The sequence below is a fragment of the Zalophus californianus genome, chromosome 4, assembly GCF_009762305.2.
Source record: "Zalophus californianus isolate mZalCal1 chromosome 4, mZalCal1.pri.v2, whole genome shotgun sequence".
Classification (NCBI taxonomy): Eukaryota; Metazoa; Chordata; class Mammalia; order Carnivora; family Otariidae; genus Zalophus; species Zalophus californianus.
Window position 1 is genome coordinate 104,464,931 of NC_045598.1, and position 13,304 is coordinate 104,478,234.

The 13,304-nt window shown below is 42.0% G+C and overlaps 1 protein-coding gene and 1 non-coding gene across 2 annotated transcripts in view; both read left to right on the forward strand.

Annotated features, from left to right (window-relative positions):
• Positions 1-9,587, forward strand: part of VPS45 (vacuolar protein sorting 45 homolog) — a 66,437-nt gene extending 56,850 nt beyond the window's left edge. The window contains 1 exon segment of the mRNA XM_027609715.2: positions 8,946-9,587. Within this exon segment, the coding sequence (XP_027465516.2) occupies positions 8,946-9,033 (88 nt within the window). The 3' untranslated portion in view covers positions 9,034-9,587.
• Positions 710-782, forward strand: TRNAK-UUU. Its single transcript has one exon. It is a non-coding gene; the product is annotated as a tRNA-Lys (tRNA).
• Positions 9,588-13,304: the final 3,717 nt, after the last annotated feature.

The window sequence follows — 13,304 nt, forward strand, 5'->3', positions numbered from 1 at the left end:
AAAAAATGGTTTCATATTTTTTTCACTCAACATTGCTTCTAAGATTCATCTATATTGTACCATATAACCTTTGTTCACTCCTTTTTCAGTGCTATGTAACATTTTATTGTGTGAACATACCACAGTTTACTTCTCCATTCACCTGTCCATCTACCGTTAAGTTGTTGGCTTTTTGTTTAGTTTAGTCTTGTCTTGTTTACTGTTATTGCTTTTATCAAAGAGCAGCAAGAGGAAATGTGAGCCACGATATTGACGGAGGTTATGATTATATTGTTTGGGAGCACAAGGGAAAATATTTCTTGAGTAGCTGCTTTATACACGGTATTATTCAAGTCAGCGTCTAAAATTCAAAGAAAATAATATGTCCTTATCTTTGATGATCATATGGTCCAGTGGAGGGGGATCAAAAAATTTTTGTATTTCTCAAATCAGGATATAATTAGTCCCAGGGACACAAAAAAGCACAAAATAAACATGACACATCTCTTGGAGAGTCCATTTTCTTATACTTTGGGGAGATGTTCAGAGGTAGAATTAAATAACTGATTAGTACCTTAAAATATGCTTATATCAAAATTTAAAAGGTCCTTTTATGAAAAATAACAAAATTTTTATGGAGTTTTAAAAAACAAAATACCAGACTTCAAAGAAAGATGTAAGGTGGTAAACCAATTTGGACTATACCCTTGAGACTAATAAATTCAGGGGTGCCTGGCTGGCTTAGTTGGTAGAGCATGTGGCTTTTGATCTCAGGGTCGTGAGTTCAAGCCCCACATTGGGCATGGAACCTACTTAAAAAATAATAATAATAAGTTCATTCTTTTCTGTTGTTAGGGGTTTTCAGGTACAAAAATTTGTGAAGTGTTACTGGGTATTTACCTTAAAGATAAAAATGTAGTGATCCAAAGGGGCACCCGCACCCCAATATTTATAGCAGGAACATCCACAATAGTCAGACTGTGGAAAGAGCCCAAATGTCCATCAACAGATGAATGGATAAAGAAGATGTGGTCTATATATACAATGGAATATTATGCAGCCATCAAAAAATGAAATCTTGCCATTTGCAACGACGTGGATGGAACTAGAGGGTATTACGCTAAGCGAAATAAGTCAATCAGAGAAAGACAATTATATGATCTCACTCATATATGGAATTTAAGAGATAAAACAGAGTATCATAGGGGAAGAGAGGGAAGAATAAAACAAGATGAAATCAGAGAGGGAGAGAAACCATAAGAGACTCTTAATCATAGGAAACAAACTGAGGGTTGCTGGAGGGGCAGGGATGGGGGGATGGGGTAAGTGAGTGATGGACATTAAGGAGGGCATGTGATGTAATGAGCACTGGGTATTATATGAGACTGATGAATCACTGACCTCTACCTCTGAAACTAATACATTCTATGTTAATTAATTGAATTTAAATAAATTTTTTTTTATTTTGAGAAGTGTTAATGCATGTAACTTAAGTAAAATGTGTCCTAAATAGAAGTAACTAATTCAAGCAAAGTAATCAGGAAATACTTCACAGAGGAGATACCATTTGAGCTAGACCTTAAAGAATAAGTTGGATTTCCATAGGAAGAGCAGTCAGGGATAAGGAAACAGCATAGTTAAGGACAGGAACTTAAAAAAGAAAAAAAAAAAAAGAGGAACAGCACATTTGAGAAATAATGAGAAGTTCTTTATGGGTAAATCATATATCCAGTGAAGAGCTGTATATAAGATTCCTACCTTTGTCAGACATCGGTGCTTGAATGCCAATGGTTTTCTTTGCTCCTGATAAAATTGCTGTTGGATATTTAGAAAATGTTTAGCATGACAGGTGACATTTAAGATGAGGTCTTAACTTTTTTAAAAAATATGAATCTGGGGGTGCCTGGGTGGCTCAGTCAATTAAGCATCTGTCTGGCTCAGGTCATGATCCTGAAGTCCCAAGATCGTGTCCCACCTCGGGCTCCCTGCTCGGTGGGGACCCTGCCTCTCCCTCTCCCTCTGCCTGCCACTCCCTCTGCTTGTGCTCTCTCACTCGTGCTCTCTCGCTCTCTCTCAAATAAATAAAATAGAAATACGTATCTGATTAAGATATTCACTCAGCAAACTCTAAATTCAGCATCTATTTTTTACTGCAGATACACAGATCAAAAAGATATTAGTCAAGATGTACATTAACTGGTAAGAGAAGCCATTAGAAGAGAACTCCCCATGCTCTCACTGCCACCACCCCCCATCCCCTGGGACCAGTGTTCTTAGCCTAGCTCACCCCCAGGTAGGCACCAGGTCTCATCCCTCACCTCCTCCAGGATATCACTCCAAATTGACTCCTCTCTCCTCAATCAGTTTTTCTCATGCTAGTGGATCATTCATAGAAGCATAGAAACATACTGACTTTAACCCTGCCTTTAAAAACCCTGTATTAGCCTCTTATCTCTTTCCAGGTTCCATATCATTTCTCTGTTCTCTTTTGTGGCAAAAATTCTTGAAGAACTGTTTCTAATCATTGTCTCTGATTCCTCTCCTTACATATTCTCTTGAACCCACAGACTCTTTTAAGCCTCAATCTGTTCAGGCTTTCACCCCATCACTCTCTGGAATTGTTCTTGCTATGGTCCCCAGGGACCTCCACATGGCTAACCCCAGAGTCAGCTTTTAGCACTCATTTTACTTGACCTGTCAGCAACATTTGATGCAGTTGTTCAGTCTCTTCCCTTGGAAACACCTTCATCTCTTAGCTTCCAGAAACTATAATCTCCTGTTCTTCCTACCTCACTGGCCATTCCTTCTCTGTCACTTTTGTTCATTTCTCCTATTTTGGGAATCCCTGGAACTCTGTCCTTAGACCACCTCTCTTCTTCTCTCTCTATACCCACTTCCTTGGCAATCTCATCCAGGCTCATGGCTTTAAAATCTGTCTGCTACTGACTCCTAAATTTATATCTCTCATCCAGAGTTTTTCAGCCTCAGCACTATTAGTGTTTGGGACCAGATAATTCTTTGTTGCGGTGAACTGTCCTGTGCATTGTAGGATGTTCAGCAACATCCCTGGCTTCTACACAGTGGAAGCCAGTGGCATTCCACCAGTTACGACAACCAAAACTGTTTCCAGACATTGCCGGCTGTCCCGTGGGGATAAAATCACATCTCCTCTCTCACACCCCTTCCCATTAAGAACCACTGTTTCTAGTCTGCACTTCCCCCCCAAACTCCAGATTTGTATATTCAGCTGTCTACTTGACACTTCTATTTGAATGTCTAATTATCCATATTTAACACGATCAAGACCAAGCTTCTGATACACCTTTCTAAACACGATCCTCCCTCAGACTTTCCATCTCAGTTAATTGCATATCCATCCTTCTAGTTACTTAGGCCAAAAACTTGGTGTTTTCTTGACTCCCCTGCATCCTGATTCATCAGTAAATCTTACGATCCTTTCCTTCAAAATATGTCCAGAATCTGACACCTCTCACTACTGCTGTCCTAATCCATGACACCACCATTTCCCACCTGGATTGTTACAATTGCCTCACCCTTAACCCTTAACCCTACAGTCTGTTCTCTGGGTCACTCTAGTGATATGTCTAGTGATAGCGACATGCCCAGGTCACTCAGGCAAGTCTCATCTCTGCACAAAAGCCTCCAGGGTTACCCATCTTACTCAGAGTAAAAATCAAAATCCTTACAATAAGCTACCAGGCCTCACGTGATCTCATCTTCCTACTCCCCTCCATCCCCTTCCTTAACATCTCCAGTCTTATATCTCACTACCCAATACCTTAATTACTTCACTCCAGCCACAGTAGCCTCCTCTCTGTTCCCCGAACACACCCGGCCTTGGTCCCTTTGCACTTGCCCTTCCCCCAGATACCTTCCCTTGCCTCATTCAGGTCTTGGCTCAGATGTCAGTTTCTCAGTGAGGCCTTCCTTGACCACAGGATTTAAAATCTCACACCACCAGCACCACCTCCAACTCTTTTTCAAACCTGCTGTATTTTCCTCCAAAGCACTTTGTTCATCTCACATACTGTAGAGAGGCAATGCTGCATCGTGCTTAGGAGAACAAACTCTGAAGGCAGATGCCTGGGTTTGTATCCCGACTCTGTCACTTTGAAGATGTAAGACCTTGGCTTCTCTGAGCCTCCATTTCTTTGTAACGTGGGATAGTTTTTATCTCATGAGAACCTCGCGTACAGTGATATGAGCTCACCATTATTATTACTGTTATGTTATTATTACTTTTCACTTATTAATTTCATTTACCTTCCCTTTCTCCCATTGGAATATAAATCCCATGAGGGAAGAATTTTTTTTTTTTACTTATTGCTATATTTACAGCTTCTAGAGCAGTGCCTGGCACATAGTAGGCAGTTAATAAATATTTGTTAATCAAATTGTTACCTCTGGAAAGAGCAATGGGGAGAAGAAAGGTCCGGGAGCCTTGAGCTCTATGCGTACTATTCAAAACTTTTGCCAAAAGAATGTGTTCATGTATTACTTGTGTCCTCAAAAAGCTTATAGGCTTACATGGAAAAAGACACAGAGACAAATGAATTCCTAGAGGATTGATAACGCGAGAGTTGAGTTGTAACAGATGCACAGTTCAGATAAAGTACGGGAGGGATGGGGCAGCCTTGCAGACGGAGGGAATAGTGTGTGCAGAAGCAGAGAGGTAGGGGACATGATAGCAGCGCCGACAGCTGTAAGCAGCGGACAGTGGAGAGGGCTTGTCAGTGCTCTGGGCTGTTAAACGCTCCATCATATCCTTCTCTCTCACCCACTCCTGTGTTGCAGCATCTCCAGCTAAGTGTTTGGCTGTAATTAGAAGATTATTACTCCATTAACGCAAATATTTGGGGTTTTTTTTTCCTCATTATTTTCCAGGAAGTCTTTTTCTAGGCTCCTGCTTCCTATAAATGCCATTCATTTTGTTTCATTTACCACTTCACATTCGATTCTAGCTTCCTTTGGTGTCTTTGGTTTTTTATTATGAAGAAACTCATAATTTCTATCTGTGGAATAGAGTGAAAAAAAGGGAGATATAAGTGTTAGATAGATAGATAGAGATAGTCTTATACAGCTTTGTTTAGAAGCACAGTTGTTCAACTCAATTGCTTAAGTAATTACAATCTAAAATCCTTTGAGTGTTAGTTTCCAGTTCCTTACCAAAGACTGAAAAGTGAACAAACTCTTTTTCCAATGCATGATACAAGAGTTTTTGAAGTTGACTCTTTTTTTTTAACATTTATTTATATATTTGAGAGAGTGTGTGCGCATATGGGCGCAAGTTGGGAGAGAGGGGGAGAGAATCTCAAACAGACTCCCCCACTGAGCACGGAGCCAGACCAGGATCAGTCTCATGACCCATGAGATCATGACCTGAGCCAAAATCATGAGTCAGACGCTTCACCGACTGAGCCCCCCAGGCGACCCTTGGGGTTGACTTTTTAAAATTAGGTCTCTTGGGGCACCTGGGTGGCTCAGTTGGTGCAGCGGTGGACTCGATTTTGGCTCAGGTCATGACTCCAGGGTTGTGAGATCAAGCCCCACATCAGGCTCCATGTTGGGCACCCGCTTAAGATTCTCTCCCTTTCCCTCTGCCTCTCCCCACCTCTAAGTAAATAAATTAATAAAATAAAATAAAATCAGGGCTTTTTCTCTGCCCACCTGGCTTCTCTCCATAAAGTTGTGAATGATGACAGCACAAACCAAGACAAGCAGTAGCATTAATCCCCTCCGGTAGCTCCTGGTACCATCTTTGTTTATGTGTTGTCTCACATTGAGTTGTGATTGTGTATCCATCTCTAAGAGTCCCTTAAAGGTAGGAATCATAACAAGTGTTCCTTTGTACACCTAGCTCAGTGCCTACTTGATAATGAATGCTTAGTAAAACACCTGTTAAATTGAACTGAGCTGAATTGAATTAGATTATGATATCACAGGAGAAGGGAATTTTTGAATTTGCTTCTAAAGTGAAATTGATTTAAAACAAAGCTAGATTCGAGGATCATAGGGGAAGGGAGGGAAAACCGAATGGGAAGAAATCAGAGAGGGAGACAAACCATGAGAGACTCTTGACTCTGGGAAACAAACTGAGGGTTGTGGAAGGGAGGTGGATGGGAGGATGGGGTAACTGGGTGATGGGCATTAAGGAGGGCACGCGATGTGATGAGCACTGATTGTTATATGCAACTAATGAATCAGTGAACACTATATCAAAAACTAATGATGTACTATATGTTGGCTAATTGAATTTAAATAAATCTCTATATGCAAAAAAAAGCTAGGAAACAAAAGTCATTCTTTTGTTGTTGTTTTTAAACATAGTCTAAATTTGGGGTATAGATACCAATATGTTCATCGCCCATAATTTTTAAAGCATTCTGCTGTGACTCATCAAAGTCCTCAAATAGATCCTTTTTAAAAGTCACAATGGCCCTAGGAAACAAAATTAGACTTGGCAAATATAAATAGTATTTTCTCTTTGCAGTCAAGAATGTGGGGTCTTGTTGATACACAGGGGAGGATCTTGAAGTATAATTTCAGTTAAGTTACTTCTTTCCTTTGCACTGGTTGCAGAGTCTGAAGTGAAGCAAAGATCACCTGATAAATTCCTGTAGGGTTTCCCAGCACATTTGTTTCATTCTTACTCTAAGTCACTAATCAAAGACTTCTTGTGTTATCTTTCAAAAAAGCAATGCTGCCTCATTCCCTGACACTTGTTTTCTGCCCTCCAAGTGTCTCCAGTCCAACTGGCCAAAAGCCCAGGCCAGACAAAGGTGCCTGGATTTCAGTAGGGGAATAAATAAATTTAGCTTCTACTCCTTTCCCTCTACTTCATCATTTTTTTTTCTTTTGCAAAGGAGTTTGGAATTTAAATCCTCCAAGTCCAGAATCTGCCAGGTCTAAAACTACAAAACGATGGCAATGATAAGGTACCTGGTCATCCCTCCAACCCTCCCTACAGATCTGTCTCCTGAGAGTGACTGCAGCATGCTTACCATACTGCCCCCAGACGCCTGTATCATAGCAAAGGCTCTCTTGCCAACATGTAGCTATTTCGTCTTTTTTTTTTTAAGATTTTATTTGAGAGGGAGAGAGAGAGAGTGAGCAAGAAGGAGAGGGAGAGAGAATTTGAAGCAGACTCCAAGCTGAGCGCAGAGCCCAGCTCAGGGCTCAGTCCCATGACCGCGAGATCATGACCTGAGACGAAACCAAGAGTTGGACGCTTAACCGACTGCACCACCCAGGCACCCCCATGTGTAGCTATCTTGATGAGCTCATTTATTCAGTACACCGTTACTGGGTCCCTACTAGATATCAGCCTATGTGCTAAGCCCTGCAGATCCAAGCTGAAGAAGGCCTAGACCCGCCCTGAGCAGCTCACCGTCTAGTGTGGTGGCAATAATAGAGAGGGTACCTGGTGAATAACAACACGGAGCCCAAATAGCAGTAGAAGAGTGAGGGTTATAGCGATGGGCGGGATCCATGCAGCCTGAAGAAGTTTGAGAAGGCTTCACAGAAAAGGTGACTTTTAATCGTCAGCCTTAAAGGATAAAAAGGATTTCATCAGACAAAGAAGGGCTGTCTGTCGTTTCAGACACAAGACAGAAGAGCACAGCATACAGGTGGGAAAGCTCAGGAGGTGTTTAGGGGATAGCAAATGGCTGGACGCTGCCAGGCGGACAAGCCGCGCTGTGCGTGGGGCCCAAGGGCACAGGTTCCAGGGCCTGGGTTTGAATCCCAGCTCAGCCACTTATTGGCTCTGGTGAACTTGGCAAGTCACTTCACCTCTATAGCTTGGTTTCGTCATCTCTCAAATGAGAAAATAGCATCTACTTCACACATACATATACACATACACATGTGGCTTAAAACAGTCCTCAGAACAAAATAAATACAAGTATTATTATGGGGATACATTATGAAGGGCCTTGAATTTTAATCTGTACATCGTTCTGTAAGCAAAAGAAAGGTTTTTTTAATTTTATTTTATTATGTTAATCACCATACATTATTACATCATTAGTTTTTGATGCAGTGTTTCATGATTCATGGGTATAACACCCAGTGCTCCATGCAGTACATGTAGGAAGGGAAAAATGAAGGGGGGGAAATCGGAGGGGGACTATGGACTCTGAGAAACAAACTGAGGGTTCTAGATGGGAGGAGGGTGGGGGGATGGGTTAGCCTGGTGATGGGTATTAAAAAGAAAGGTTTTAAAGCTGATGAGGTGAAAGTGTGCAATAGGATATCATCTGTGTTTTAGAAAATCAACTCTGGTGCCACTTTGCAGAGTCCCCTCGCTACGAAGGAGACTAGAGGCACAATCCATGTTCTGAGGCCATTTTAAGAGTCAAATAAGAGGTGCTGATGTAACACGGTTCTCAATTAATATGGTAGCCTTGCTCTTAAAAATTCTGGGTTCCGGGGCACCTGGGGGACTCAGTCAGTTAAGCGTCGGACTCGATTTCAGCTCAGGTCGTGATCTCAGGGTTGTGAGATCCAGCCCCGCATCAGAATCCACACTCAGCATGGAGTCTGCTTGAGATTTTTCCCCCTCCCTCCACCTCCCTTTCTACTCCTCTCACCACTTATGCTCCCTTCTAGGTAGATAGATTTGATAGATAGATGATAGATGGATAGATAGATAAAATTGAAAAAAAAAAACTGGGTTCCTAACTAGAAATTTCAAACTGGAAACTCAGTCTTAACAGGTCTTCCAGGTTAGTGAGAACCCTGGGGAAGAGCACTAAGGGGTGCTCCTTCTAATCCGGATGTTTGAGTGTTCAACTGATGCCCCTCTTCTGCACCCAGATAGCAGACCAGTACTCCTTGCATACTAATCATGCTATCCTTTAGCCAGTTACATGTCATGGGCGAGATACTCTGTTTTTGGAGATGCTTTTTTTTTTCCTTTGAGTAACCTCAAATCTACTGCTTAGTTTCCTAGAGGAAGTTCTGGCTTCTGGACTGCACAGCCGAAGCAGGGAGAGCTCTCAAGTTCCATCGAGGTCAGCAAGCAGAAGATGAAATGGTGATGGTGAGGTGAAGAGAATGGCGCGACTTCCCCTCTAGGCTCTCTGCAGGCCTTCCCTGCTGGCCAGAGGTGTTGGAGAAGAGCCCTGGGTTTTGTGCTTGTCGTTATAACCCATCTCCAAGTAGCCTGCTAATTCCTGAACTGTTGGCACAGACACCAAGACTCCCAGTGATGAGTTGAGAATAAGTCTATGCCCATCCCAACCCACTTTTCTCATGGTTTCTGTATTAAATAAACAGATGTATTCCTTGTATTTGACAGCACAATCACTTCAGTTTCTGATGAATTCTGTTGGGATCTTACTTGAGAAAACGGTTATCAGAGCTCAGAGGAGTTTAAAAAGTAATCATTTGACGCACACACTACACATCCTCTCTTCTCTTGACCCCTTTTACTTTTCATTAACCACATTCCTGCACACCTCGTTTTTTGAAAACCCATCATGTTTCTGTAAAGAACCATCCCAAAATTGTTCCTACATTGTCTTGTCTTTTGTGGCACTGAGAAACCATGGATGACTACAATAAAAATCCATTTTGTGAAAAGATACAAGTTTTTATTTCTTTGGGGTTAATAACTATTTATGGGAATTCATGAGACGAGGCATGAGCTGGCTTAACACCGAACATAGAGAAGGCATTGCTTCTATCCAAAGGATATTTAAAGTATGTCAAGGCAAATGATAAATTCTGGTGTCAATTTCGATTGTCTTGAAAGCGGTGGAAAGTGGTGATGTCACTAATGCCAGGAAGTTCTGGCATCCTCAAATCATAGCAAAAACACCACAGCGCAATCCTGCCCTGGTTCTCCGTAAGTCCTTTGTATATTTTTTAACCTTATTTTTATGTTGAACATAAAATATTCTCTAGCCTCAGAGAGCCTAAGTTCCAATCCGCCACAGTTATCAGGCTTTGGGAATGCCATGTAGTCTCCTTGTGGCTCAGTGTCCTCATCTGTAAAATAAGAGTAATAGGAGCACCTGGGTGGCTCAGTCAGTTAAGCAGCCAACTCGATTTTAGCTTAGGTCACGATCTCAGGGTCATGAGATTGAGCCCTGAATGTGGCTCTGTGCTCAGTGGGGAGTCGGCTTCTCTCTCTCTCCCTCTCTCTCTCCATCCCTCTCCCTCTGCCCCTCTCCCTGCTTGCCCACTCTGTCTCTAAAATAAATAAATCTTTTGAAAAAATGAGAGTAATAAAGTACCGTCCTCACAGGATTATAAGAATTTGATAATACATATAAAGCACTTAGAACATTGCAAACGCTAATAATAGACAATAAGATTGATTCCTGTCTCCAACCTGGGGATACAAAATCACTATACAGAAAGATCAGATTCCTGTCGACCCTCCCACTGCACTAATCAGCAGCTGAAGAAATAAGGGAAAAAATAAAGGTCATTCTATCCAGCTCCCTTTTCCCCATTCCCTCTCCCTTTTCTCCGTTGTTTCTTTAACTCATACTCATGTGAAGCCCTAAGGCTGTGTCCATATTTTAGCTAAGAGCTAAGACCTAAATTCCTTTTTTTTTTTGTGGGTCATTTTTAGGTACATTTTTACAAATTACTCCCTTTTTTGTAATAAAAAAGACTGCCTTCACTTGGGGGCACATTATTTTAATTGCAGCATTTTATGAGTTACATAGTTTTTTCAAATAAACAGAAACCTCCCTCCAAGCAGGATTACCCGTGCTTCCCTTCCTCTTGGCAAGATAACTCTTTGGAATAAGAATAATAACAACAGAGACTTTTCGGGGCGCCTGGGTGGCTCAGTCGGTTAAGCAACCAACTCTTGATTTCAGCTCAGGTCATGATCTCAGGGTGGAGGCATCGAGCCCTGCCTTGGGCTCTCTGCTCATCAGGGAGTCTGCTTGAGATTCTCTGCCTCCCCCTCTGCTCCCTCACTCGCTCTCTGTAAAATAAATCTTTTTAAAAAAAGGAACAGAGACTTCTCATATCATTCCTCCTATTATTTGCCTGCTTCCATTGTGCCTACTCAACTAACACTACCAAGAAATCTAAAAAGTGAGCCTTGGGGCGCCTGGGTGGCTCAGTCGTTAAGCGTCTGCCTTGAGCTCAGGTCATGATCCCAAGGTCCTGGGATCGGGCTCCCTGCTCGGGGGAAGCCTGCTTCTCCCTCTCCCACTCCCCCTGCTTGTGTTCTTCTCTCGCTGTGTCTCTCTCTGTCAAATAAATAAAATCTTTAAAAATAAATAAATAAAAAATAAAAAGTGAGCCTTATCCTCAAGATGTTTGATGCCAGAAGTTGGCATTTCTTTATTAAGGATCAGAGACTTACATACATTTTTAAATAATTTTTTAAGTATTTTTTTTAGAGAGAGAGAAACTGTGCATGCACGCGTGTGAGTTGCCGGGGAGGGGCAGAGGGAGGAGGAGAGAATCCCAAACAGGCTGCACAGCCAGCGCAGAGCCCAACTCGGGCACTATTTCATGACCTGAGATCATGACCTGAGCCAAAGTCAAGAGTCCAATGCTTAACCAACTGAGCCATCCAGATGCCCCAAAGACTTACATTTTTATTTAAGATTTACAGAACTGATTACATTATGAGTGGCTCTTTATCTTTACCCTTTAAAAACAGCATTTTCCCTGAAGTCTCATGTGCTTTTAATGACCTCTCTTCCACAGATTGAAATGCTCTAGTCAAATGTCCCATTTATTCTACAAAGCCGAGGCACTGTTTTTAGCTAACCAAATGTTTGGACAGCAGTTTTTGCATGGTAAACTTGCAAGCAGCAACTCACAATCCTTATCGCTGATAGCTCCTTCCTTCCTCCCTTACTTGGAGTGGCTTATAAAACAGTTGAAGAATAAAGTTGCTGGCAGGTGTGTCTTACCTATGGTGATGCTATTAGGGAGGTAACCCCATCACGAGTTCTCCCAGTATCTTCTCTCCACTAAAGAGAGAAATTGGCTTGAGTCATCTTTGTGGTTCATGTGTACGATGGTGTCAAGCTCACTGAGGAGACAGTGCTATGACAATGTGTAAAAGCACCCGTAAATTCCCACTCTGAGAATTCTCACTTAAGAATTGGAATTTGGAAATAGTCCTAAATCCAAAATCCCAATTCAGGTGCCATGATACTCACCTGGTGAGAGAGAAGTGAGCCGAGGAATAGGCCCGGGAGGAGGATGGCCCAGGGAAAGAGGTGTGAGTAACAGGACCCCGGGAGGCAAGGTGAGGGGGATAGGGGCAGGACAGTAAGATGAGACAGTGCAGCAGTGCAGGTTAGTGAAAGAAAAACCCAGAGATTTATGTAACATCTTACGGAGCAAATAGGCAGGAAAGGTTCTCCAGCCCACATGCATCTGTTCTGGAATCTGAAAATTACTTTGGAGGGTTTTGATTTTTTAGCAGTCCCTCTGCCTGATGTTCCACAAAGCTCCAGCACAAAGGACCCCACTACCTTGCATACAGCAGACACTCAGATATTTGTTGACTTTTGAAAGGAGGAGAAAGGAAGATGGGGCAAATGAATCTCTCGTCTCCCATAAGCCAGAATCTGTTTGAACTGTAAATCCAAACTGCTCTCATCTGCCTGGCCAGCAAGCCCTCAAAAGAGCATGCCTGCTACTTTTTCCTCACCAGTACACTGGGACATTTGGCTTCCTTACTTATGAAGATACCCTGGATTTTCTCATTCTTTTTAAAGCACTTTTTAAACAGAGAGTGAGAAATAGAGATGGTGGAAGGGGAGAGGTGGGTGAGGGCGTGTGTGTGTGTGTGTGTGTGTGTGTGTGTGTGTGTGTGTGTGTGTACACAAAGCCTAAACAGTAGACTGGAGTCAGAACACCTGGATTCTAATCCAGTTAGCCAGTAACTTTGTAAACATGGCCAAGTCGATTGAGTTGCCATGCAGTTTACTCATTTTCCAAATGGGAATAATATTTATTCCACATACCTCACAAGGTGGCACTAAAGATTTAAAGAAATTATATCTAAGAGCATTTTGAAATGATAAATTTCTGTATCAGTCTAAAATAGAGGCATTAATTACTGTGGTAAATGGAAAGAGGTTAAGAGGAATATTATTGGATGAGGAGGAAAGGGGGTGGCTGGGAAAAGAGAAAAGCCCCTCCTTCATTTGACAGATGCCAGAAAAAGCCAAGACCACCCCATTCCTGAAACCACAAAATTGGTCAATACTTTCTTTTATCTTGAGACATCTCCAGAAAAAAAGAGTTCTTCCTTTTCCCTGCTCTTGTGTGCCAGGGATTTGTATTCATTTTTTGGTCGTTGCATGTCT